At 43.8% G+C, this 27,602-nt stretch overlaps 1 protein-coding gene across 5 annotated transcripts in view; it reads right to left on the bottom strand.

Moving 5' to 3' along the window:
* LOC144672688 (bromodomain adjacent to zinc finger domain protein 2A-like) overlaps positions 1-27,602 on the bottom strand; it is a 131,889-nt gene that overhangs the window by 71,485 nt on the left and 32,802 nt on the right. The window contains exons 2-6 of one of the 5 annotated variants that reach the window (XM_078534589.1): positions 19,126-19,263; positions 15,877-16,467; positions 9,191-9,397; positions 4,188-4,397; positions 1,247-1,501 (exon numbers count right to left, since the gene is read on the bottom strand). In XM_078534589.1, the coding sequence (XP_078390715.1) occupies positions 1,247-1,501; positions 4,188-4,397; positions 9,191-9,397; positions 15,877-16,467; positions 19,126-19,261 (1,399 nt within the window). In that variant the 5' untranslated portion in view covers positions 19,262-19,263. The remainder of the gene's footprint in view (positions 1-1,246; positions 1,502-4,187; positions 4,398-9,190; positions 9,398-15,876; positions 16,468-19,125; positions 19,264-27,602) is intronic. The other 4 variants (XM_078534590.1, XM_078534592.1, XM_078534591.1 and 1 more) reach the window with 4 other exon arrangements.

Genomic DNA, 27,602 nt, shown 5'->3' with positions numbered 1-27,602 from the left:
CATTAATTTCAGCTTTTAATCAGCAGGCTTTGTAGCAGGTCTGAATCCAGCCTCTTGTCCTCTGTGTTCCTAATGTCTAAAGTGGCAGCATTTACAAGTTGTACCTTCGGGTGCAATTAACACAGCCTCAGGATTAAATTTTCCATTTAAAATTGAAGCAACGTATCTCCTTGCTTGTTTAATGTGCTGGGGAGTTGAGCTTATGTTGTTGAATGTAACATTGGGTAGTGACTGCAGCTGTCTATCAACAGGTATTGAGCTCACCGGCACTTTAAACACACAAGTATTACACAATCTTGTCATTTTAAACTCTTTGAAAGGGAAATAGTTTGAACATGCCTGGGCTCTGCACACCATATTGGAAGATACATTGTCATAAATGCTAACATTTCAGTCAAAAAGCCGCCAGTTTAACGAGCCGCCACTAAGCACCTTGCTGTCCCATTTAGCTAGGTGAAAGGTCAGGTGAGATTAGCTGGGTGTAAAGTGGCAGCTATTACTGTAAACAGCTAAGCAGTACACGGCTTTCAGAGGCTGAGCACAGCAAACTGCTTTTCAACAGTTTTAAAATCCCAGTCATTCTAAATTTTTAAAAATAATATATATATTTTATAAATGTATAATACATATATTGCAAGGCCCCCAAACTGTGGACAGACTTGCTGCTGCGTTCTCATGCCGCAAAATTTGGTTGGATTTGCCGCAGAATTCTGGGGCCCTGGATATAAAGCTTTGCCAGGGAGGCCAATAAGAGAGGGAGAGGAAATAGTTTAAAAAGCATGGCGAGGGACCTCCCCCGGTAGCCTTCTGAGTAAATGCACTGCCTAGTGTGAAACTGAGCTACACAGACCAGAATGGCCCCTGGTTTGCATGGAGCTAGCTGATTTTAGCTAGGGCAGATGGTAGGGGTGTGACAATTGGGCCTCAGTGCCTCCTCAGAAATGGAGGGAAAATTTAGGGCAGGTCAGCTCAAGACAATCTTGTACACCTTGCAGAGCACCGATGACCAAAGCTCAGGAGCCAGTCACCTGCCTGCTTTCTCGTCTGTGGAATGGTCCATGGCACTGGGAGAAAAGCAACCCAAGAGAGAGGGAGAAATCTCTAAAGAAGGAATGCAGATACAACATCAGTGCTGATTTCTGTAGCCTCTGCTCTACTGTACTGCAATATTATGGTTTCAGAGAGGCCTCTTTAAAATAAAGGGAGACAATTATATCTTGACAGAATCTGTTGAGACATGACTCACCCTTACTCGTGGCAGAGGATGATGGTGTGGGAGGTGTCATCGGTACAGAGGCCTTCTTCTTTGCCTTCTTCACAGGGGTTTTGAAGAGTGTTGAGGATTCTAGAGAGCAGGTGCTGGTGCCACCGGGGCCACCAGTGCCATCAGCATCGGTGTCAGACAGCGTGAGAGTTGACATGACTAATTTCGAAAGAATTTTTACTGCTGCAGCATCAGGGTCCTCGCACTCATCGGTTTCACTATCTGAGACAGTTAAATCTGTACAAAATTAAAAAGCACTGTTGTTAAATTCAACAGAAAGAGTTTTTCACAGATGCACAACAGTAAATTTCAAAGGACACCAATAATATTTTTGCTCCAAAACAGAAAAATGAGTAACAATTGCTCAAATTATCTACCCCCCTCCAGTAGAACAAGTGCTGACTCATAACTCAACAAGGACAAGGATTGGTTCTTGGTCAAATTAATGTTGTGGTCCGAGGAGTCAGTAGGCCTCCCTGGCCAAATTGCCTACCTGGGCACTCCTTTCTTCAAAGGGATTTGTGAATATTCTTGTTGCTGAATGCTTAATCAGATTTAATATCTAACGTTACTAACACTGGGTGCTTGTTATGGCAGCTGTGGTCACCATTTGGGAATTGTTGTTGATGTATCATATTTTTCCCTTCATTGTTCTGGCTTACACCATCTCAATCTTATTTTGGTTCTTGGGTGAGGCAATGCAGCAAAGAAACTGCAGTTGTACAGTGCCTTTAATGTAGTAAAACATCCCAGCCAAGGCGCTTTACAGGAGCATTAGGAGGCAAAAATTGCACTCATAATTTAAAAGCGAGGTGTTCCACTTCTGTGCTCCCAGTGGGAGCATATGGCAGGGAATTGTGCAATCCCAATCCATGATTATTTTGCTTTTTGTTTTATTCTTTCATGGGATGTGAGCATCACTGGCAAGGCCAGCATTTATTACCCATCCCTAAGTGCCCTCGAGGAGCTGCTGGTAAGCTGTTTTCTTGAACTGCTGCAGTCCATGTCCTACTGATTACTACCTACTGCCCTCCCCCAACTGATGAACCAGTATTCCTCCTTATTGAACACCACTTGGAAGAAGCACTAAGTGCACAGAATATACTCTAGGTGGGGGACTTCAATGTCCATCACCAAGAGTGGCTTGATAGCACAATAATGACCGAGCTGGCAGAGTCCTGAAGGATATATCTGCCAGACTGGACCTGCGAGAGGTGGTGAGGGAACCAACAAGAGGGAAAAACATACTTGACCTCATCCTCACCATCACTGTGTTACGATTTGGTTAGGGGCCAGTAACCTTTTATTTAAAGCAGGTAAGGTATGAAATCTCAGTTACCCACTAGGACAAAAAAGCCACAAGACTTCACTGTTTTACACAAACAAAATAAACTTTACTATAGAAAGTCAGAAAAGTAAAACAATTTACAATATCTATCTTATACTCTAGCATTTGGAATTAACATGAGGTAAATATGAATTAACAGGCAAACTGCGGTCGAACTCACCACACTGCACATTAAATGGCAGATGCCACCAAGACAGATCCCATGGATTTCTCAGCAGCCCACCCAGATCAGTGACCGCCGTGACTCATAAAATCTTGTTAAAACTCCATCTCCATCGCGAGGGATTTCAACTCTTCACTTTTGAAGATCTGGCCTATGAATTCTCTCAAATGCCGCTCCAACGCGTACTACCCCAGCAACTGCTCACTTCCTGATGGTTCAAGCTCTCCTCCTGAGACTGCTTTACATGGGATTCACAAAGCTGCAATCCCACCTCTAATTACCAGCACACTTTTTAAAAATTCATTCATGGGATGTGGGCTTCACTGGCTGGGCCAGCATTTATTGCCCATCCCTAATTGCCCTTGAGAAAGTGGTGGTGAGCTGCCCACTTGAACTGCTGCAGTCCATGTGGTGTAGGTACCCCCACAGTTCTGTTAGGAAGGGAGTTCCAGGATTTTGACCCAGCGACAATGAAGGAACAGTGATATATTTCTAAGTCAGGATAGCGAGTGGCTGGGAGGGGTACTTCCAGGTGGTGGTGTTCCCATGTACCTGCTGCCCTTGTCCTTCTAGATGGTTGTGGTTGTGTGTTTGGAAGGTGCTCTCGAAGGAGCCTTGGTGAATTCCTGCAGTGCATCTTGTAGATGGTGCTCACTGCTGCTACTGTGCGATGGTGTGGAGGGAGTGAATGTTTGTCGATGTGGTGCCAATCAAGCGGGCTGCTTTGTCCTGGATGGTGTCAAGCTTCTTGAGTGTTGTGGGAGTGCACTCATCCAGGCAAATGGGGAGTATTCCATCACATTCCTGACTTGTGCCTTGTAGATGGTGGACAGGATTTGGGGAGTCAGGAGGTGAGTTACTTGTCACAGGATTCCTAGCCTCTGACCCGCTCTTGTAGAGCAGTATGATTACAGTATTTATATGGCTAGGCCAGTTCAGTTTCTGGTCAATGGTAACCCCCAGGATGTTGATAATGGGGGATTCAGTAATGGTAATGCCATTGAATGTCTCTCTTGTTGGAGATGGTCATTGCCTGGCACTTGTGTGGCGTGAATGTTACTTGCCACTTGTCAGCCCAAGCCTGGATATTGTCCAGGTCTTGCTGCATTTAGACATGGACTGCTTCAGCATCTGAGGAGTTGCAAATGATGCTGAACATTGTGCAATCATCAGTGAACATCCCCACTTCTGACCTTATGATGGAAGGAAGGTCATTGATGAAGCAACTGAAGATGGTTGGGCCGAGGACACTACCCTGAGGAACTACTGCAGTGATGTCCTGGAGCTGAGATGACTGACCTCCAACAACCACAACCATCTTCCTTTGTATTATGTATGACTCCAACCAGTGCTGGCCCAGCCAGCGACGCCCACATCCCATGAAATAATTTTTTAAAAAGGAATCAGATTACCTTTTCCTGGCGATGATGTGCGTGGAGTCATCAGGAGGGAGGCTGAGGTCTGAGTTTCATTGAGTGAAGATTTGAAAAGATTCAAACTTTCTAGAGAAGGAGCAAGTGTGGAGTCAGACAGGGAGAAGGCGGAGACATCCTGCTTCAGAGACATTTTCACTTCTGCATCATGGCAGTCGTTCAGTTCATTATCAGACTCACCAGTGAGCTCTATAGAGTTAGCGAAAAAAGAAAAGCAATGGATAGTGAGTCAATTTAGAAACTGCCGTCATTGCCATTTAGACCGCAGGAATAACATCTTCAAAATTTTCTGGGGTAATAGTTGTGAGCCAAGTATTTTGTTCCCGCAATTCCCGCATACTTGCCAAGACATTCTTCTCTACTTTCAAGTCACCAGTTAGACTGAAGCTTGAAAACTAGTCTTTCATCCAGGGAAGGTGTGTGGGATTTTGAGTTCGAGAGGGCAAAGACTTAAAATATCTCAACATTCTTTCCACCACCGCTCCCCCGCAACACCCCACCTAAAACGTTCCTATCCACTGCACCAAATCCTTTCTTTCCTCCCTCTTTTCCACTTTTTCTCCTGAAGAGATTCACTCTGGCCCACGAGTGCTGGTAGCAATGCAGTCCCCTGCCCAAGTGTCCATTCTTCATGAATGAAGCTAGATTGTGAATACTGGAGGTCATTTGACTGCAGGAACCATTACAGGCAAGCCTATCTCGTCCTCACTTAATGTTTACACAAGTTACAGAAGGGACTGGGGAGGTGGGGAAGAACTGGATGGTGAGAAGGAACAGAAATCCACACTGCACTTTCCCCCTCCTAGCCCAAGAGTGCTGATCCTCATTGTAAAGCCCTACCTGATATTGGCTAACTAAATGAGACTAGGCAGGCAACCTTGGACCCTCCTGGTGTGTATGGCTCAGTAACACACAGAACAGGACATTTACCAGCCAAACCACTGGGTCATTCTATTTACTTTCTCTCAATGGCAATGGTGTAGTACGATAGAGAGCAGAGCAGTTTCATAACTAGGATTCCTCCCATATAAGTTCAAAATCCTAACTACTAATAGTAAAAGCCCTGTTGTTATGCTACGTTATGGGATGTTTACAACAATGCACACCCAACCTTGTAGGTGGCCAAACCATGTAAGGAGGAAATGCAATATTCCATGCAAAAACACACAATTACCTAAGGTATTGGGGATTTTGAAGGAATGGGCAGCAAAGCAGTCAATGAGAGTAAAGGAGGCATTGTGCTCTCTAGGAGTCCCCAGTTCAATCAGATCAGAGCCATCCCTTTCAGGTGACTAATTTCAAAACTGCAGATTATGGAAAAGGTTTTTGATTTGGCAAGTTTATGAAAAGTTTTTTTTATTCATTCATGGGATGTGGACATTGCTGGCTAGGCGGTACCAATTTGCAAAGTGGTCAATTAAAAGGGAGCTGCCCAGAGGATAAATGCACCACCTGGCTTACTACTGAGCCATTCAAACCTGAAAAGCCCCTGGTCCAATGTACATTATCAGAGCTCCCTGGAGTTCAGTCTCCAGTCTGCATTGAGTTGGTTGATTTCAGCCAGGGCAGAAGTCCAAACAAAGTTCCAGTGCACTAAATTAGGAAAGGGGTGGGGGAAGTATCATGCAGTGTCCTAATTCCTGAGCACAATTCAGTGACCCCTGACAGAGAAGTGCCTGCATCTATGTGGATGGTGGAGGAGAACAGGATCAGGGTCCGCTGCCGTGCTCTGCACATTTAAATGTCCAAATTCACAGCCAGCGGTCACACAGGAAGAATAGTCAATTGTCCGAGGTGCCAAAGAGATGCTGCCCCCTAGGGATCTCTACCACAGCATAAATCAACACCTTCAGCAGGCCAAGGGCAAAAAGAGAGTCAAGGTCCCTGTCACTTTTCTCCCACTGGATGAAATCCAGGTAAGGTTGTGAAGTTGAGCTATTTATCCATTAAATATGCCATTAGAATTTAGGGCTGGTGCATTCAGGTGTAATTGCAGAATAGTAGGCTGAAATTTTCCAGCCCCTCACGTTGATGGGATCCTCTGGTCCCACCAATGTGAACGGAGATTTTAATGGCCTGCCGGCCCCGCCGCAGAGGGGGCTGGAAGATTTCGGCCATATAGTGTGTACAGTGTACAGTTTTGGTCTCTTTATTTAAGGAAGGACATAATTGCCAATAAAAAGGAATGAAACCGGACGGACAACCCGGCATTGACCTAGGCACCGAAAACAACAATGGCAAAACCAGTCCTGTCAACTCTGCAAAGTACTCCTTACTAACATCTGGGGGCTAGTGTCAAAATTGGGAGAGCTGTCTCACAGACTAATCAAGCAACAGCCTGACATAGTCATACTCACAGAATCATACCTTACAGATAATGTCGCAGACATCCCCATCACCATCCCTGGGTATGTTCTGTCCCACTGGCAGGACAGACCCAGCAGAGCTGGTGGCACAGTGGTATACAGTTGGGAGGGAGTTGCTCTAGGAGTCCTCAACATCAATTCTGGACCCCATGAAATCTCATGACATCAGGTCAATACATGGGCAAGGAAACCTCCGGCTGATTACCATGTACCGCACCCCCTCAGCTGGTGAATCAGTGCTCCTTCATGTTGAACACCACTTGGAGGAAGCACTGAGGGTGGCAAGGGCGTAGAATGTACTCTGGGTGGGGGACTTCAATGTCCATCACCAAGAGTGGCTTGGTAGCACCACCACAGACCGAGCTGGCCGAGTCCTAAAGGACATAGCTGCTAGACTGGGTCTGCGACAGGCGGTGAGGGAACGAACAAACAAGGAGTGACCACCGAACAGTCCTTGTGGAGACAAAGTCCCATCTTCACATTGAGGATACCCTCCAACGTGTTGTGTGGCACTACCACCGTGCTAAATGGGATAGATTTCAAACAGCTCTAGCAACTCAAGACTGGGCATCCATGAGGCGTTTTGGGATATCAGAATTGTCTCAAACACAATATGTAACTTCATGGCATAGCATATCCCCCACTCTACCATTACCACCAAGCCAGGGGGTCAACCCTGATTCAATGAAGAGTGCAGGAAGGCATGCCAAGAGCAGGACCAGGCATACCTAAAAATGAGGTGTCAACCTGGTGAAGCTATAACACAGGACTACTTGGGTGCAAAACAGCATAAGCAGCAAGTGATAGACAGGGCTAAGCGATTCCACAACCAACGGATCAGATCTAAGCTCTGCAGTCCTGCCACATTCAGTTGTGAATGGTGGTGGACAATTAAACAACTCACTGGAGGAGGAGGCTCGACAAATGTCCCCATCCTCAATGATGGGGGAGCCCAGCACATCAGTGCAAAAGATAAGGCTGAAGCATTTGCTACAATCTTCAGCCAGATGTGCCGAGTGGATGATCCATCTCGGCCTCCTCCGGAGGTCCCCAGCATCACAGATGCCAGTCTTCAGCCAATTCGATTCATTTCACGTGACATCGAGAAATGGCTGAAGGCACTGGATACTGCAAAGGCTATGGGCACTGACAATATTCTGGCAATAGTGCTGAAGTATCATTTGTGCCACACAAATGCCAGGCAATTACCATCTCCAACAAGACAGAATCTAACCATCGCCCCATGACATTCAATGGCATTACCATCACTGAAACCCACTATCAATATCCTGGGGATTGCCATTGACCATAAACTGAATTGGACTAGCCATATAAATACAGTGGCTATAAGAGTAGGCCAGAGGCTAGGAATCCTGCGGCGAGGAACTCACCTCCTGACTCCCCAAAGCATGTCCACCATCTACAAGGCACAACTCAGGAGTGTGATGGAATACTCTCCACTTGACTGGATGAGTGCAACTCCAACAACACTCAAGAAGCTCAACACCATCAAGAATAAAGCAGCCCACTTGATTGGCGCTCCATCCACAAACATTCACTCCCTCCACCACGGACATACAATGGCAGCAGTATGTACCACCTACAAGATGCACTGCAGAAACTCATCAAGGCTCCTTAGGCATCACCTTCCAAACCCACAAGCTTCCATCTAGAAGGACAAGGGCAGCAGACACATTGGAACACCACCACCTGGAAGTTCCCCTCCAAGCCACTCACCATCCTGGCTTAGAAATATATCACCATTCCTTCACTGTCGCTGGGTCAAAATCCTGGATCTCCCTCCCTAACAGCCCTGTGGGTGTATCTATACCACAGGGACTGCAGCAATTCAAGAAGGCAGCTCACCACCATCTTCTCAAGGGCAATTAGGGGTGGGAAATAAATTTTGGCCTAGCCAGTGACACATATCCCGTAAGTGAATTTTAAAAATCATAAACTGTTTGATTGATACCTGGGATTGGGTGGGGGTGTGGTTATCCTATGAGGAAAAGTTGGACAAGCTGGGCCTGTATCCATTGGAGTTTAGAAGAATGAGAGGTTATCTTATTGAAACATATAAGATTCTGAGGGGACTTGAAAGGGTGGATGCTGAAGGGAGTTCCCTCTTGTGGGAGAGACTAGCACTAGGGGACACAGTTTGAAAATAAGGGGTCACCCATTTAAGATGGAGATGAGGAGAAATTTTTTCTCTCAGAGGGTCGTGAGTCTGTAGGAACTCTCTTCCCCAGAGAGCCATGGAGTTAGGGTCATTGAATATTTTTAAGGCTGAATTCAATAGGTTCTTGATTGATAAGGGAGTCAGAGGGATAGGGGGTAGGATCAGCCATGATCTTATTGAATGGTGGAGCAGGCTCAAGGGGCCAAATGGCCTACTCCTACTCCTTGTCCGTATATGTAGGAGGAAAACTTACATAGCAAGGGATCAGCAGTGAAATTCTGCCATTGGGAGGATTCATGGCTTCAAAAGAAAACAACACGAAGGGATATTCAGTAAAATGTGAAGCTTCATTCCATTTAGAATTAAGCTCATGCACATCCATACTGCAGAGAATGCTACCTCGGATCAAAGTAATGTGTGATACAAGATCTAATTACCCATGAAATAGGATGAGGTGTACGGCATCACTACTACTGAGGCTGGATCATGAGGAAATTCCTTGAGTGGAATGTTGAAGGTTATAGAGTTTTCTAGAGAGTGGTCACCAGCGCAGTCAAAGAACGGATTGATAGAGATGTCTTGGTTTGATGGCATTTTCGGTTCCTCCATCTTTGACTCGATGCAGCTGGAGCTCCTTCTGGACTCTGTAAAATACACAAACCTTCTCTAATTCTGCAGCATCCCATTTCTTTTAATAACTCACAGCACAAGACACAACTCCTGGGGCTGGCCTGAATTACATCTCACTGCAGGGAGGTAAAGATTGGACTTTTCAAACAGTTTCCTTTAATTGGAAGGCAATTTATAACACTTGAAAAACAAATTGATGAACATGAGGTGTTACCATACAAACACTTAACACCGCCACAGCTTTAACGGATGTGTTAACCTTTTTAAAATAAACATATTGAAAGTCGCTGTTAGCATAACCTGCTCATATCCCCAAGAAGAATGCACACATCCTGCTTCTTCTGTTCAACAGAAGCTGACATGTTCCATTTGAACACTTTCATTTCTTCCCCAATGGTTTCCTCACCTAACCCCATCTCCCACTCCCCTCCTTGGAGACGCTGACTCTTGCTGAGATATAGTTTCACAGATAGAAATTGCAACACAAAGGGAGGCCATTAGGCTCATCATGGAGGTGCTGGTTCTAGCTCTTCAATTGGTGCTGTCTACTCTAATCTGGTTTCCCTGCCCTTTCTCCATATCTCTCTTTTCAAATACTGATCTAATTGCCTTTAAAATAATCCTATCAGTCTCTGATAATCCTTAGGATTATTACTAGAAGAACAAAGTTAAAAGGCTTTTTTTGCACTCGGAGGGTTACTAGAACACAAATGCCTTGCTACAAGTGATGACTAAGCCTCACAATGTCTGCTCTTCCCAGTTTATCCACAGCTGAACTAAAATTTATTGGCCCATCATTTTGTGGCTTATCCCATTCCTCTTTTCTGAACAGGGGTAGAACATATGCCATCCTCCAATCCCTTGGCACAACCCATGTTTCCAAGGATTTTGGAAATTTATATTTTATGCCTTCAATGTCTGATCCCTGGCCTCCCTCAGTATTTGTCATCTTTGTTGGGTGACTTTTCAGTTTGTAGTCCCATTTGTTAACAGTATGTTAATTATATTGTTAAGATACACGGGTGAAGGGCATTCTTGAATTAAGTACCTGGAGCACTTATAAAGAGAGACCGCTGGGACCCTGGGATAGAAGGTTGAAGGCAGGCATATGTAGTGCTGCAGTCTGTAAATAAACCTATTATCAAGAAAAGGGTTTGCATCTAGTTTCATTCTTCACCATCTGGCTTGGGATCCAATTAACACCATTTTTAATGCAGTGTGCTTTTGACAAAGAGTCAACCCCTGCAATGCAAACCTGTCCTTCCTCTTTTACAGGTGCTGATATCTCTACTGGGTATTTCCAGCATTTTTTGGTTTTAATTCTCGGCAAACCCAGCTATTCATTTATCAGGAACGAGTACAGTAGCCCTGCACATCAATGCTGATGTATTAACTAATTAAACAATCCATTTTTCTACACTGTCCCCCTACCCTCCCATCCCTACCTTACACAGAACTCAAAATATAAAGTGAAAGTCTCTGGGGAGCAGTGTCAGTGATTACAAAGGATGCCCATTTCCTGTCTGCGGTACACCACACAAGGGCCTTACAGTTTCTTCTGAATTAATAAAGCCACCTTGATGACACAAAAGGGTCTATTTGCCTTGTGGGTATTTTTAATAAAATACTATCCCCTTTTAGCGTAAGCCAGTCTTGTATATAGTGATAAGAAAACACTGAGTATTGCTGGGTATAACATTCTTAATTAATATATACCTTCCTGTATGTTCGTGGGTAGAATGCTCTTTTATTTGTTGCATCGCTAGTGACATTGCTCACAGGTAGTTTAGGGCCGAGAGCACTGTTATGATGCTTGATTGCGAACCTGTCCCTTGTCTTTAAGGCTACTGCATTTACTAGATAACTCTAAGCAGTTGTACTTAAATTGGCTTGTAAGTTTCAGGCTCCAAGTCAATGACTGGTGTTTCTGCTCTTGTGAGTGTTTTGTGCCTCTAAAAAGCTGGCGCTTTGAAATGTGGCAGTTGCAGTGTAACAGGCAGGTGCTTACTGCAAGACTTTTGTCTTTTCCATTCTATAAATATGAAATTTGAGTCATGAATGAAAAGGTGATGCAAAAATTTTGACATAGACATCTGAAATATGATGGACAATGACGCACTACACATATTAGTCTTCTGGTGCTATTTAGGTGGATGCTAACAATCTTCTATTGTGTTACTCCTAGCGAATCAGATGACATGCTGTCTTGAACGGTCAAGAGGATTATGCCTTGCAATGTACTTTGTGTCATTTTGCTAAACTGGAGCTGTCTCCCATTAAGGCAACAAAGTCTAACTGCTATTAAGTAAGCATAGGCTGAGGTCATTAAGAGTTTAATTACTTTGTGAGGGAACTGTGAACGGTTTTAGACTGTTGCTCAGAAGCTCACAGCACTTTTAGACCGTTTTGCATCTGTAACAAGTGTGATGTCTGCTTGTGTAGACCTACTTGATTAATATAAATTGATACAGATATAATATTCTGCATGCTACTGATTATAACATGCCTATATTTATATAACACAAGCGATATTAAACATAAGCTTTACCGTCCCATCTTCCAATCACACAAACTCTTTATCTTGAGCCTCATGACCAAGCCTAACCTTGAGTACATCCACTCCTGCTCAATTACTGCCAGGCCCAGCCCACCCAGCTGCGGTTCAACTTAAGCAATGCATGCAAGGAAGTGCATGTATATAGAAAGTTTATGATTTCGTCTCTTGACTTGCTGCCTTTTGTTTCAGCATGAGCAAGGAACATGGTGAGAAGAATGATCCCAGACCACACAGCCACACTCAGTGTTCCTGGACCTTTTACATTCATTCATGGGATGTGGGCATCACTGGCTAGGCCAGCATTTATTGCCCATCCCTAATTGCCCTCAAGAAGCTGCCTTCTTGAACTGCTGCACTCCAAGTGGTGTAGGTACACCCACAGTGCTGCTAGGGAGGGGGTTCCAGGATTTTGACCCAGCAACAGTGAATAGGCGATATATTTCCAAGTCAGGATGGTGAGTGACTTGGAGGGGAACTTCCAGGTGGTGGTGTTCCTATGTGTCTGCTGCCCTTGCCTTCTAGATGGTAATGGTTGTGGGTTTGTAAGGTGTTGTCTAAGGAGCCTTGGTGAGTTGCTGCAGTGCATCTTGTAGATGGTACACACTGCTGCCACTGTACGTCGGTGGTGGAGGGAGTGAATGTTTGTGGAAGGGGTGCCAATCAAGCAGGCTGCTTTCTCCTGGATGGTGTCCAGCTTCTTCAGTGTTGTTGGAGCTGCACTCATCCAGGCAAGTGGAGAGTATTCCATCACACTCCTGACTTTGGGGAGTCAGGAGATGAGTCTTACAGCCACAGTATTTATATGGCCAGTATATTTCAGTTTCTGGTCAATGGTAACCCCCAGGATGTTGATAATGGGGGATTCAGCGATGGTAATGCCATTGAATGTCATGGGTAACGGTTAAATTCTCTCTTCATTGCAGGAGGGCATGCCAGGAGTAGCAGCACCAGGCCTACCTAAAAATTAGGTGTCAACCTGATGAAGCTACAGCACATGACTACTTGCATGCCAAACAGCATAAGCAGCAAGCAACAGACAGAACTAAGCGATTCTACAATCAACGGATCAGATCTAAGCTCTGCAGCCTTGCCATATCCAGTCAGGAATGGTGGTGGACAATTAAACAACGTACTGGAGTTGTTCAAACCCAACATGGAGTCCAATCATATTAAGATCACTCTTAGATAAATGCTTCCTTACTATGTTAATTAAAAATAATAGCATATTTGGCTGCATGCGTTATGAGACAGCATCAAGATCTTCAGAGGATTTCCAGCATCTTCAGTATTTTGTTTTCGTAACAATATATGATTGTTCTGCAAAATGTATGTGTGCCTTTAAGATTACAAAACCTAATTGCTGTTAATTAAAACACTGGGAAGGGGCACAGGGAGGTTAGCTAAGAGGCTGCAGATATTCTGGGTCTAGTATTTTGTTTGAGTTTGCATGTTAATTTATACTTTTCTTTTAAGTGTGACACAGAAATTTGAACAGGAAACCTAAAGTTCCATTTCAGTGAGAAGTGAAACATTTGTGAAATGTTTAAACTTTCTGAGTTCAACTCTAGACTTTTTTTACGATTGGAGCAAAATGCTCAGAAAAATTTATAATAAGGAAAGACATAGCAAAATAAAATATTGGATTAATACCAAAATTCTATTTGCTCTTTTTGTTTTCAATTTCTGGTTTCCAAGTATATATCTATGAAGAATAATTCTTCTTGAATTCTAACAAAATGGAGCACAGAGAGTGTTATGGCACCTTTCTTTATCTCTCAATGACTGGCTAGCTGGCTCTAACGTATGAGCCCCAGTGCATGTGGGGCATAGAACTGGCCGCAACATGCCTTATTTTCCAAGCAGACAGAGGGAGGCACTCTGTAGACATGACTAAAATATTTTTTAAAAATCAAAAAATTCCTCCTACTCTATCTGGCTTAGTGCATTTCCCAACTAAGACAACTGGGAACAGATCAGGTACAGATAACAATGAAGGGGTTAACTATGGTTTAGCTCTCAGCTGTCATTTATCTATGTCAAATAATTTTCCACTACTCTTCAGTCCATATCCTGGTGTTTTAGTCTCCTAACAAAATGTGTTCTATATCTCAAAACAAAGTTTAAAGTGCTTGTACCAGGATTTTTTAATGACTGACCGATAAACTGGCCAGGCACAGACCACCACGTAACACCCTGCTCGTAATCCCTCTCCCTACCCACTTTGACCGAGCATAACATGGTCACCGCAGATACATTCTTTAAGTTGTAGTGCATGTACAGAGTGAGACATGCATTTGGAGAATTGGAATCCGCTGTCGAGGTGAGTACTTCAATCCTGAAGACAACACAAGCTCTAGAAATACTGATTCAAATCCCGAAGAGAGAGGCAACAGGCCTGTTTGAAATAACAGGAAAAGGCGGGAGAATGGCACTAAGGGAATTGCTCATTCAGAGAGCCAGTGCAGAAACGATGGGCTGAATGGCCTCCTTCTGCACTGTGATTCTGTGTTTACTCCAGCTGTTAGACTGTAGGTAACAGAATGCAATTGTGCCGTAATCAACAATCTGAAACTGATCGTCACAAAAAGTGGTAAACCTGGATTGTGAGATTGTGCTTTATTTTTGTGAATTTGTGTTACAATAGTCAGTTTAACATCTCATCCAATGGACTATGCCTATGACCAGGCATTTCCACAGTGCTGAACTGCAGTATCTGCTTAATTTATGCACTCAAAACCTAGGGTAGGGCTCTTGACTGAGGTGAAAGTGTTGAGCACTTGAAGGAAATAAATCTGCAGGGCTACAGGGATAGAATGGAGGAATGGGACTGACTGGATTGATCCACGGAGAGCCAGCAGAGACGCAATGGGCTGAATAGCCTCCTTCTGTGCTGTAAATGACTGACTCTTATTGGAATCATTTCTAAGTTACAATGGATAACTTTTTGTACAAGTTTTGTTTTATTCAAATTCTTTTTAATGTGTTTGAGACTGGGTAAAAAACCAATATGGCTGCTGAAAGGCAAGGGAGAAAATCTCTTGAGCAATCTGATTGGTTGGTTTTGTGGTATTTGGCAATTGGCAGCTTTTGTAACCAGAAGCAGGTTTTGATTGGCTCAAAAATACCATTGCTGAAATACAAATCAAACGGCATGGTTAAACAAAACGTAATTTTGCTTTGACCTGTGGACACTTTTGAAGTGTGACAGACATTGAGCATGCTAGACTCTAGAATATTTTGAATTGTACTAGCAGAATTTCCACTGTGCTATTTACAGTAAGGCAAAGGTTATACCATAAGGACCTGAACATTAAATTTATTATTCTGCTTCGAAAGTGCAGTGATGTTCATTTTAGTAAATCTCTACAAATTTAAAAAATGTGATTTCTGTTCCATCCTGAGGTCAATTAAAAGGAGATTGCTTTTGGAATCAGATCAATTAGAGGTAAAGCCAGCTTTCCTCATACTTTTTTTTTAAAAAGTGGCACAGATATTTGCATGTCAGTGTGACTTGTCAACTATTAAGAACATGTCTGAAATCATACTTATATGGCAAATCAGCATGGCAATAATCAGGGGAAGCTAAAGAATGTTCTGTTTTCCAAGGTCAAGAAGATTATACCAGTATGTTATTTCTGATGAGGCGTCATTGACCTGGAACATTAACTCTCCCCAGATGTCACCTGAACTGGTGAGGATTTCCAGCATCTGTAGTATTTTGTAACAATATATCATCCTTCTGCCAAAGTGTAGATGTGCCTTTAAGATTACAAAGCCTAATTTCTGTTAATTAAAACACTGGGAAGGGGCACAGGAAGGTTAACTAAGAAGCTGCAGGTATTCTGGGTCTAGTATTTTGCTTTTGAGTTTGCGAGTTACCTTGTACTTTTAAGTGTAACTTTTAAGACATTTCACTTCAGTCCATATAAACTTTACCTGACTCTTTATCCTCCAACTCCACGACTTCTTCATAATCTTTGCTGCAGAAGAGGTCCAGGTCAGCATCCTCTAGGTCTACAATATCTGACTGAGAGTTACAGTGTTCATACTGGTGATCATAGGGATACGTGAAGGACTGAACCTCTTCAGACATAGTCCTAGTGAGCTCATGGTTTGGGGAGAAAGATGATGGCTCTTGCACCATATCAAAATGAATTTTCTGAGCAGAACATAAGCTGTAGGGATCAAAATGCAAACCAGTAGAATTGTGAGTCCTGTCATCGCACAGCTTCAGGTTTTTGGGCATTGTAGAATGTTCAATTGGGACTTCTTTGATAGCAGTTTCGAAAGGACCATTTGACTGATGTTGTCCTTGAGAAGGCAGCTGGGACAGCATCACCTTTTCTTTGAGTTTCTCTACGCTTGTAGACTGGTACTGTCCACAGTCCCAGAAAAAGTCATACCCGCTCATTGAATTAGGGTGGGAGTCTCTCATCTCAAGGGATGGTGCCACTGGAGCAAAGGCCTCTGATGTACTGGCTCCTGAGTCAAGGGTTACACCATTAACGTTCAGTTCACCGTTCATAGCTGAAGTGCAGAGAAAGAAAGAGTGTTCTGTATAAATTCAGAAATAGGTGTGACATCTCTAATCTGTCAATGGACAGCACCAATGCATCATAATGTTATAATACATAATGCAATATGCCCTGATTTTAATCCCAATTATTAGATTTTCTTTTTCTGTTTAATATCTGAATATAATTTTCAACTCCTGACTTGTTCAAATACTGAGCTGATTTAGGTCGAAAAATAATTTGCTCATAACATCAGGGGACGGACCCTAGAATGAATTAGCACTTCATCAGAATTCCCCTTCATCTCTATATGATTTCTAGTAATTTGCTGGCAGTCAGCAGTGACTAACATTGGTAGGTTATTATTCACAGGTAACACCACCAATCTACAATTGTATAGCAGACTTAATACAGAGAAAATGTGCCGAGATGTTTCATAGGGACATAATCATATGATAAATGGATGTCAAGCCACAGAGGAGATATTAGGATGGCTGACCAAAATCCTGGTCAAAGAGATGGCTTTTAAGGAGAGGCGGAGAGGGAGGTGGAGAGGCTGAGGCATTTAGGGAGACAATTTCAGAGTATGGTGCATAGGCGTCTGAAAGCACAGCCAATAGATGTAGGGCGATGAGTACATAAGAGGGCAAAGTTGGTGGAGTGGAAAATTCTGTGGTTGGGAGGGGGCGGACATTGTAAAACCGGAGGAGGTTACAGAGATAGGGACAGCAAAGTCCATAAAGGAATTTGAATGCAAGGATGAAAATTTGGACTCTGGAACCTGATTCCATGCCTGAGGGTGATGTTGCCAAGGGGCAGGTTGTAGATAAGGAAGGGCGAGGGGGGAAGCTAAGAACAGAACCTGGGGGGTTCTGGAGGTAACAGTTTAGAGATAGGAAGAGAAGCCACTGCTGGACATTCACTGGCTTCGATTGGATTGGTAAGAGTGGAACCAAGTGAAGGCAGTCCCACCCAGCTGAACAACGGAGGAGAGGTGTTGGAGGAGAATAGTGTAGTTATCTGTGTCAACGGCTACAGAGAGGTCAAAAGAGAACGAGGAAGGATAGTGCACCATGGTCATAATCACAGAAGAAGAAGTAATTTGCAACTTTTCTTCAAGGTCACTTCAATGCTGTGACAGCAGTGGAAACTTGACTGGAGAGACTGAAACTCAGAATTGTGAGGAAGATGGACATGGATTTGAGAGGTGGTTGAAGATGAGGTGGTAGTTTGCAAGGATATTGGGTGGTTATCAGTTTAGTAGGAATGGGGTCAAGGGGCAGAAACAGTTGTTGCAATCTCAGAGCAGGAGAAATGTATCATTACAACGGTCAATACCAGGCTCATTAGACATGTTTTTAACAAACCCGCTATTCTCACATTGTGATCACAGCAGTGACTCACTATTCCAACTTAGACCATTGAGCATTTATCTGCCCTCAGTGACTTCTTAAAGGGGCACCATCTGACAAGCTAACCTCATTTTCCTGAAAATGCACAGCATGGTGATGTAAACCATGCAATACATTATCTTGTCAATTGCACAAATCAGGGTGAAAATTAACCATTGCTCGTGTTTCCTAGTAAAAAATGTTACAAATAAATTTCTCAGGAAAAAGGTGCCTTTAACAGTGGAACCTCCCCACCTGCCCTGCCCTGTGTTCCCACGAACAGCAACCACAGAATGCCCAGATTTGCAAAGGCAGCTGAAAATGTTGTCACTGCAGATGATATTTCTCTCGAGTTTTTTTTTGCCATGGGTGGGGATAAAGGAGGGAGAACCAACAATCTCAATTGGATTGGCTTTGCCCACTTGCCTCGAAAAGGGTTGCAGATTGTAAAATGAGCCAGAGATGAGTGCTTCATTCGGTGTACTCCTGATTTTTCAGTTGAGTGAGGGGAGTGAAACCAGTGGATTCACACCATCCAGCATATTTGCACAAAGATTTTATTCAAAACACAATTGTAAACCAGCCCAATTTACACACTGAATTTTACATTGGTTATCTCCACCACCATTGCCCCATTAGTAGCTGAAAGAGAATACTTTCTCCAGATCATTCTGAGCAGATTCAAACTAATCTACCGCACCACCCAAGCCCCCACCCTTAAGCTTTTCTTTGCTTTTATCCAAATTGAGCACCTACATACCCTCATCATCAAATTAACTCAACAAAGGCAGTAGGGACAGTGAAACTACCCACACAGGCTGGGTTGGGGAGGAGGAAAATATGCCAGGGTTTCTGTCAGTAGCTCGTTGGGTTGCATATTAGAGAGAAAGTGTCAAGACACCAGAGGGCTGCCAGTGTCCATGAAACTACCTTCAGCATTAGGTAACCTTCAGGTCAGGAGGGAAACAAAATGAAAGTACAAAAAAAATCAAATTAAGCCAACAAACAAAACCTGATTGAAGTTAACCTTTAGCAATAAAACTAATAATGTATGAGTATTGACTTTGAATTTCTGGTTTTATAATCACATAAAACTGATGGAAGGATTGGTAGGAGCAAATTAATAAGGAGCTATGATTTGACATTGCTTTTGGGAGGCGGGGGAGGCAGTGATGGGGGGCTGAAGGACAATCTCTGCTCCAGCCCACTCTCTATAGGAGCTCCACACCAGTGTTGTACAGAGCACAGATGACAAATTCCAGTCCCGACTCTGCCCTTACCTCTGCCTAACTGTGCCGAGCTCATTGTGATCCCATTAGTGTGCAAGCTATCTTCCTGATAAGGTGAAGTCTTAAGGACTGAGGCAGCAGGTGTCGACATGCGGCAGGCAAAATGGATCTGATCATTGACCTCCATATCTGAAAATTTAAAAAAAAAGAAAACAAAATGGAGACTTCAGGTGTATCTGTAACAAACTGCAAAAGCAAAGCCTTCCAGTCACACGTCCCCTTCCTGTCACATTATATTACCTCACTATAAGTAGGGCAGCATTAGTGATAGTCTGAAGTCAAGGAGATTCCATGATATTCATTAATGGATCTTATAGTGCTTACAATGATATTCAGTAGCATTGCTGAATGTCACAAAGTCTCTGTAACTGCAAAAAAAAACACCACGACTATCTTTCCTACAAATATGAGAACACTTGTGTGCCGTTGGGAGAAGGTTCATTAGGTTGATTCTCGAGATTAAAGATTTGTCTTATGATGGGTTGAGTAGGTTGTGCTTATACTCATTGGAGTTTGGAAGAATGAGAGGTGATCTTATTGAAACATATAAGATTCTGAGGGGGCTTGACAAGGTAGATGCTGAGAGGATGTTTCCCCTCAGGGGGGAATCAAGAACTAAGGGGCACAGTCTTTTAGATTTTTAATAAGGAGTCTCCCATTTAAGACTGAGATGAGCAGGAATTTCTTCTCTCAGAGGGTCGTTAGTCTGTGGAATTCTCTTCCCCAGAGAGAAGTGGAGGCTGGGTCATTGAATATATTCAAGGCTGAGTTAGATAGATTTTTGATGGTCAAGGGAGTCAATCCAGAGTTATGAAGACAGGCAGGAGAGTGGACTTAAGACCACAATCAGATCAGCCATCATTTTATTGAATAGTGGAGCAGGCTCGATGGACCAAATGGCCTACTCCTATTTCTTAGGTCATGTATCTGGAGGTTTTAGGGTAAACTGCCTCTGAATTCTTCTCTCCTTCCTAGTTCCAGGCTATGTAGCACGGCCAAGAGGTTAGGTGAGGCACCTTGCTCTCAGGCTCCCTGCCAGCTAAAGAGCAACCGAAACATGCCTCTCCCTCTAATTTTACCTTCCTCCCTCTTTGTGGGACCACTTAGCAACACCCCCATCTCCACCGCCACTCTAAAACTATATCTGTTAATGTGTATGGAAATGCCGGGGTAAACACTTTGAGTTTGAAGAGCCTTCATGGAGAACATCCTCCTCTTAAACTCTGACCACCCTGGTTTGTGCTCCCACCTCTGGTGACCAGTGTTGTCACTGGAATTTCACCACAGGCTGGATGATATCTATGTGCCTGCTTGAACTGTGAAAAAAACACCCAGCAGTCCAGTAATGGATTCTGTCCTTGTGTGGTGCCTAAGGAGAGGATTTTTGAGTTGAATAACACAATGAGGCACTCCTGTTGATTGGAGATCTGACAGTGAGGGTGGGAGTCATTTGAGAAGATGAAATCAGTATCACACAAGGAGTGGATCATCCATTAAAACATACTATGTTAACTGGCACTTTTCCAATAGTGTTTTGTACCAGTACATTAAATAAACCCAATGCCAATACTGGACTATTGGTCCTTCTTCGCCACTGCTAAGGGCACATTTGAGCTATCAGGGATGGCCTGATGCCTAAGGCAGTTAACTCTCCCTCCTGGTGCAATTTGACAGGTACAGTTTGTCATCTGGTGAAGCCTGATGGTGAATGTTATTTGAAGCTGAGATTTTAACCAGAGTTTCTCATGTAGGGCTCCAGCATTATAGTGTCGCAGTTACCAAGCATCCTTTGCACCCACCGCCCACCTCCAACTCTCAGTGCTGTCCAAATCCTGGCAGTGATGTAAATCAGACCCACCCCGAGGGGATGCCTCACACCAGTGTCAATTCAGTGGCATAAAGCAGGGGGATGAGGGTGGGGTGCACAAATTTGCAGCAGATTCACAGCTTCAATCCCTCTAGACCGGATGTCACAATCTTCCTCCTTCAGTTGCCCACCCATCCAGTACTTCCTTCTCCCCACACCACCATCTCTACTGTTAAGCAGCACCTACTGACTTTGGCCGTCTGTCAATGGAGATTTCCCAATAGATAATTCAGCTGTCCTCTCCTAACTGACCAAATGCAGAAATGACACATCAATTCTTTCCTAAGACCTGTTGAGGGGAGGGGAGGAGGGAGGCTCAAACCAGGGTCCCTGTTCCTGATCACGAGACAGTATTCATGGTAGAGATATACCTGTGTAGATGTTAGATCCTCAGGGACAGCTTAATTCCCTCTGAAAAGGCCAACACTTTATGTTGAGGTTAATATGTGGGGATAAAGAATGAAGGGGTGACCAGCACCTATGGAACCATACCCCAGCAACACTCAGTGCCTCCAGGACAAGAAGCAAGAAGTGAGGAGCAGAGGAATTGGCAAGAAAACCCTCCACTGAGCTGTCTTTTACTGGCAAATTTCATGCAGCTTAATAGGGGTACTGATCACAACAGAGCCTTGGGTATTAATGCAATCATCATGCAACTACAAGTTGTGAATAACTACAGTTCACCAGGCCAATTTCACACAGCGGGAAATACAGTATGTAATTTCTTAATCTATATTTGACGATAAATGATAATTACTCTACATGGTCTGTTGGAATCAAAACTCCCAGAGCCACCATTAGCAGTAACTAGCAAACAGACAGAACCACTGGTGTTTTCTTTACCGGTTTTGTCCCTTTCAAAGGATAGTCCAATATTTCCAATTTTACCCAGTGACATTCCACAGTTTAATATACCAGGGCTATTCTGGGTTTCAAAGGCTCTAGCCTGGGAATTTTCTCAGGTAGATTTGTCTCCTTGTTTAGGGTTTTAAAAAATCCATTCTCCGAATGTGGGCATCACTGGTAAGGCCAGCATTTATTGCCCATCCCTAATTGCCTTTGAGGTGGTGGTGAGCCACCTTCTTGAACTGCTGCAGTCCCGTGTGGTGTAGGTACACCCACAGTGCTGTTAGGGAGGGAGTTCCAGGATTTTGATCCAGTGACAGTGAAGGAACGGCGATATATTTCCAAGTCAGGATGGTGTTTGACTGGGCAGTGGAACTTGCGGATGGTGGTGTTCCCATGCATCTGCTGCCCCTGTTCTTCTAGGTGGTAAAGGTCATGGGTTTGGGAGTTTCCGCAGCCCATCCTGTAGATGGTACACACTGCAGCCACAGTATGCCAGTGATGGAAGGGACAGATGAGCTACTGATCAAGTGGACTGCTTTTCCACTGTTTTCCACCCACAGTGGTTGATGGGGCCCTCAACCGTGTCCGGCCCATCTCCCGCGTATCCGCCCTCACACATTCTTCTCCCTCCCAGAAACATGATAGGGTCCCCCTTGTCCTCGCTTATCACCCCACCAGCCTCCGCATTCAAAGGATCATCCTCTGCCATTTCCGCCAACTCCAGCATGATGCCACCACCAAACACATCTTCCCTTTCCACCCCCGGCGGTATTCCGCAAGGAGCGTTCCCTCCGGGACACCCTGGTCCACTCCTCCATCACCCCCTACACCTCAACCCCCTCCCACGGCACCTTCCCATGCAATCGCAGAAGGTGCAACACCTGCCCCTTCACTTCCCCTCTCCTCATCGTCCAAGGGCCCAAACACTCCTTTCAATTGAAGCAACATTTCACTTGCACTTCCCTCAATTTAGTCTACTGCATTCGTTGCTCCCAATGCGGTTTCCTCTACATTGGAGAGACCAAACGCAGACTGGGTGACCGCTTTGCAGAACACCTGCGGTCTGTCCGCAAGCATTACCCAGACCTCCCTGTCGCTTGTCATTTCAACACTCCACCCTGTTCTCATGCCCACATGTCTGTCCTTGGCCTGCTGCATTGTTCCAGTGAAGCTCAACACAAACTGGAGGAACTGCACCTCATCTTCCGACTAAGCACTTTACAGCCTTCCGGACTGAATATTGAGTTCAACAATTTTAGATCATGAGCTCTCTCCTCCATCCCCACCCCCTTTCCGATCACCCCCTTTTTTTTCCAATAATTTATATAGATTTTTCTTTACCCACCTATTTCCATTGTTTTTAAATGTATTTCCATCCATTGTTTTATCTCTACCTTTTAGCCTTTTTCGATTCTTTCACCCCACCCCACCCCACCCCTAGGGCTATCTGTACCTTGCTCGTCCTGCTTTCTACCCTTAATTAGCACATTCCTTAGATAATATCACCACCTTCAACACCTCTTTGTCCTTTTGTCTGTGACATCTTTTGGTTATCTCCACCTATCACTGGCTCTACTTGTCCCACCCCCTCTTAAACCAGTTTATATTTCACCTCTCTTCTATTTTTACTTAGTTCTGTTGAAGGGTCATTCGGACTCGAAACGTTAACTGTGTTCCTCTCCGCAGATGCTGCCAGACTTGCTGAGTTTTTCCAGGTATTTTTGTTTTTGAAGTGGACTGCTTTGTCTGGATGGTGGTGAGCTTCTTGAGTGTTGTCGCAGCTGCACCCATCCAGGCAAGTGAAGAGTATTTCATTATAATCCTTACTCTTGCCTTGTAGGTGGCAGATAGGTTTTGGGGATAAGTCTTCAGCCCTACAACTAGGATAATGTTGGGACTTGCAGCCTTTGCCGTGTTGTTTCTTGATGTCACGTGCAGTGAATCAAATTGGCTGAAGTCTGACATCGGTGCTGGAGAGGACCTCAAAGAAGGGTCATCAATTCAGCACTTCTGGTTGAGAATGGTTACACCCACACACAACCTAACACTAATCACCGGATAAGCATCAGGAACAGGAACCCTGTCTAATTTAAGGCCTCCCTATTCCAAGTGCACCCAAACTTAAGATTAGCAACAGACTGGGATCAAACTTGGGGCCTTCCAGCAGGCTCAGTGAGCAACAACCCATTCTAAAAACTCAACAGCCTGCTAACACTGCAGCAAGTCCCAACAGATATCATAGGGGGAGGATTGAACTTGTATTTGCTTATACAGATTGGGACTGCCAAATTTGATTTACACATGGCTAAGCAGGCTAATGGCAGCACTAAACTGACATATTTAGATGGACAATGAAGAGATTAGTGTTCATAAAGGTGAAACTAAGATTCTTAATCCACTGGTTATTGTGGAATAAAATCTACCTCTTTGACCAAGTGTTTGGTCATCTGTCCTAACATCTCCTCATGTGGTTGTGTCAATTTTGACTGATTTACACTCCTGTGAAGTGCTTTGGGACTTTTTACTACATTAAAGGTGCTATATAAATACAATTGTGGCTGGTTGCATAAAATGCTCTGTCAGAGAACAAAACTCTTAAACCTTTCAAATATTGAAAAGTCTCATAAGGTTTCTCCTGAAACTGAGGATCACTGGTGTCAGCAACTCTCTATTGCCTCGCCCAAATGGCTATTTTTCATGTATGACAGGGAACAATCTATTTGACTATGGAATGTATTAAATCTGAGCCTGATTTGGTCTTCAGCTGACTTCCACACACAATCACTTGACAGCAATCCAGAGCACAAACCATAGTTGGTTTTCCCCTCCCTAATCCTGAGATACAAAAGGGCCAATTGTAGTAATCCAGCACTGTACCACCTAAGGTGTGGCAAGCCAGCCAAGATCAAAGGTCTGGGTCCTTCTGGTCTGTACAGCTCAGTGCCATGTTATTTGGTACATTTACTAACTGAGCCAAGGACTTAACGTGAAACAGGCTTTCATTCGCCCAATATTTTGATTTCCCTGAGACATTAAGGCATGCTCACGACAGACAACATGTTACTTAACCTTCAGAAGTAGATGTTTTTGCACAATACAGTAAGCCCCTAGATCGCTTTGCTGATTGGCTCTAACTATTCCACACAACACATTCTTTTGGTTCCTTACGTCAATACTTACCATTTAACTCCTTGGTGATCTGATTCTGAAAGATCCACAGCTGGGACCGCTCAGGGTCAAAAGTGAGAGCTCGCGAGTTTGCTTACAGTTCCTGACTTTTGAAAATCCTATTCCCCCTCCCCCCCCACACCCCTCCTCCTTTCCTGTCTGAAGGCATTGACTTCATGAGGCGACAGGAGTATTGTTGTGGTCTGAGCAGTCGCCCAAATGGTCTGACTAGACAGTAGGTTTTGGAAGGCTATTCAACTGCAGACTGTATCAAAGCAAACCCAATGCCATCCTAACTAGCCACCAGCACCCCATAACCCAGAGGCGCTGAAGACAATTCCACCACCCTTTACTATCAGCCCAGCTGGGATTGGCTAAGCCAGGTCAGACCAGAGATAGAATTGTGAACCTTTCTGGTTTATATGCACACTTGGTGCATCTACTCACTGAGGCATCAGGAGGAGCTTGGCATTCTCTTCTCCCCCACCCTCTCCAAAAGATTCCAGACTTTGATAAAGCTATTTTTTAGGCACAGAAATGGTGGAGGTGGGTAGAGATGGGGCTGAAGTGTTCAAATTTTAGAAATCACAACCAAACTAGCTAATGAACTCCCACCAAAATGAATGGAAATTCCTGAACTCATTCCTGATAAATGGAATAAATGACTGATGCCTGTCTTTCCCTCTGAAGAGGTTGCAGATGGATATAGATAGGTTGAATGAGTGGGCAAAGATCTGGCAAATGGAGTTTAATGTGGGAAAATGTGAAGTTGTTCAGTTTGGCAGGAAGAACAAAAAAGCAGAGTATTACTTAAATAGAGAACGGCTGCATAATTCTGAGGTGCAAAGGGATCTACGTATTCTGGTATATGAGTCACAAAAAGTTAGTGTGCAGATACAGCAAGTAATTAAGAAGGCTAATGGAATGCTATTCTTTATTACGAGAGGGATTGAACATAAAAGTAAGGATGTTATGCTTCAGTTATACAGAGCATTGGTGAGACCACACCTTGAATACTGTGTGTAGTTTTGGTCTCCTTATTTATGGAAGGATGTAAATGCATTGGAGGCGGTTCAGAGGAGGTTTACTAGATTGATACCTGGAATGAGTGGGTTGTCTTATTAGGAAAGGTTGGACAGACTGGGCTTGTTTCCACTGGAGTTTAGAAGAGTGAGAGGTGATTTGATTAAAGTATACAAGATCCTGAATGGCCTTGACAAGGTGGACATCGGAAGGATGTTTCCTCTTGTGGGTGAGTCCAGAACTAGGGGGCACTGTTTTAAAATTAGGGGTCGCCCTTTTAGGACAGAGATGAGGAGAAATTTTTTCTCTCACAGGGTTGTGCAACTTTGGAACTCTCTGCCTCAGAAGGTAGTGGAGGCGGGGTCATTGAATATTTTTAAGGCAGAGGTAGATGGACTCTTGTTAGGCAAGGAAATCAAAGGTTATCGGGGTTAGATGGGAATGTGGAAATCGAAACACAAGAAGATCAGCCATGATCTTATTGAATGGCGGTGCAGGATTGAGGGGCCGAATGGCCTACTCCTGTTCCTATTTCTCATGTTCTTAAAAGGCCTTGTTGAAATAAAAAGGCAAAATGACTTACACTTAATAATGCACTTATATAAAAAACTGTTTTAAACATTCATTCTTCTTTCCCAAATAGGGCTAGACTGTCAGGAAAAGTCAATCCAAGGACAGTGGGGAGTGCCAGCCAGGCTTCAGAATCTGTAAAATAAATCTCTTTGACAGGAGGAACTGCACCTTCAGAAGGACTGCATTGTAATGCACACAATAAACAAACAATATAATTAATGTACCCCTCTTTGGCCACAGGAATTATGTTAAATTGTTATTATAAAAAGCTAATACAGAGAAATTAGGGCGTGGAGGGGGGAGCTCTAGCCTCTGTGCACACAACTGAGAACAACAGTATTGGGCCTGTAAACAGAAGATGTCACAATGGTAATGGAGGAAAGCAAAGAACATCTGATGATTTGTCATATTTGCATCAATAAAGTTTGATTCAAATATTCACTTAACACTGCTAATGAGGAAGTGTTGGGGGAGGGAATAGCTGGGAGACGAGGACTCGAAAGAAAGAATTGAAACAATGAGCGTTGCTTTCCAAGCCATATTTCAGGAGCGTGCTGTTATATACTCCATAGACTAATTTTCCTCTGTGACAAATGAAACAATTCCAGGAACTTTGAAAAAAATACATAAATAAACTAATTCCTGGTGAAAGATTGTTCAGCTCAGTGTCTGTTGAGTGGGAAAAGAACACAGAGAGATTTATTGAAACGCATTTGAAGCAAAAAGCATGACAGATAATCCATCTCATTCAGCTCCGAGACAGAGAATCATGGTTCGTGTTTCACTGCAGCCATGATCATTCAAGGATAAAAACAGCCAGAGAGGAAATGAGTGGATCTCAAAAAGCTGAGGTGTCCTCTGGGTCCTAAAACCTGTCAGATCATACCACCACTAACACTGACTGCTCAGATAACACAAACCACTCTACTGTCAGCATTCCATGCTGCATATTTCTTAAACAGGTTTGATCTTGATTCAGTAAAAACTC

Source organism: Cetorhinus maximus, chromosome X (genome assembly GCF_964194155.1).
Source record: "Cetorhinus maximus chromosome X, sCetMax3.hap1.1, whole genome shotgun sequence".
NCBI classification, from domain to species: domain Eukaryota; kingdom Metazoa; phylum Chordata; class Chondrichthyes; order Lamniformes; family Cetorhinidae; genus Cetorhinus; species Cetorhinus maximus.
The sequence above is the reverse complement of the archived record's forward strand: the minus strand, read 5'-3'. Positions and strand labels throughout refer to the sequence as shown.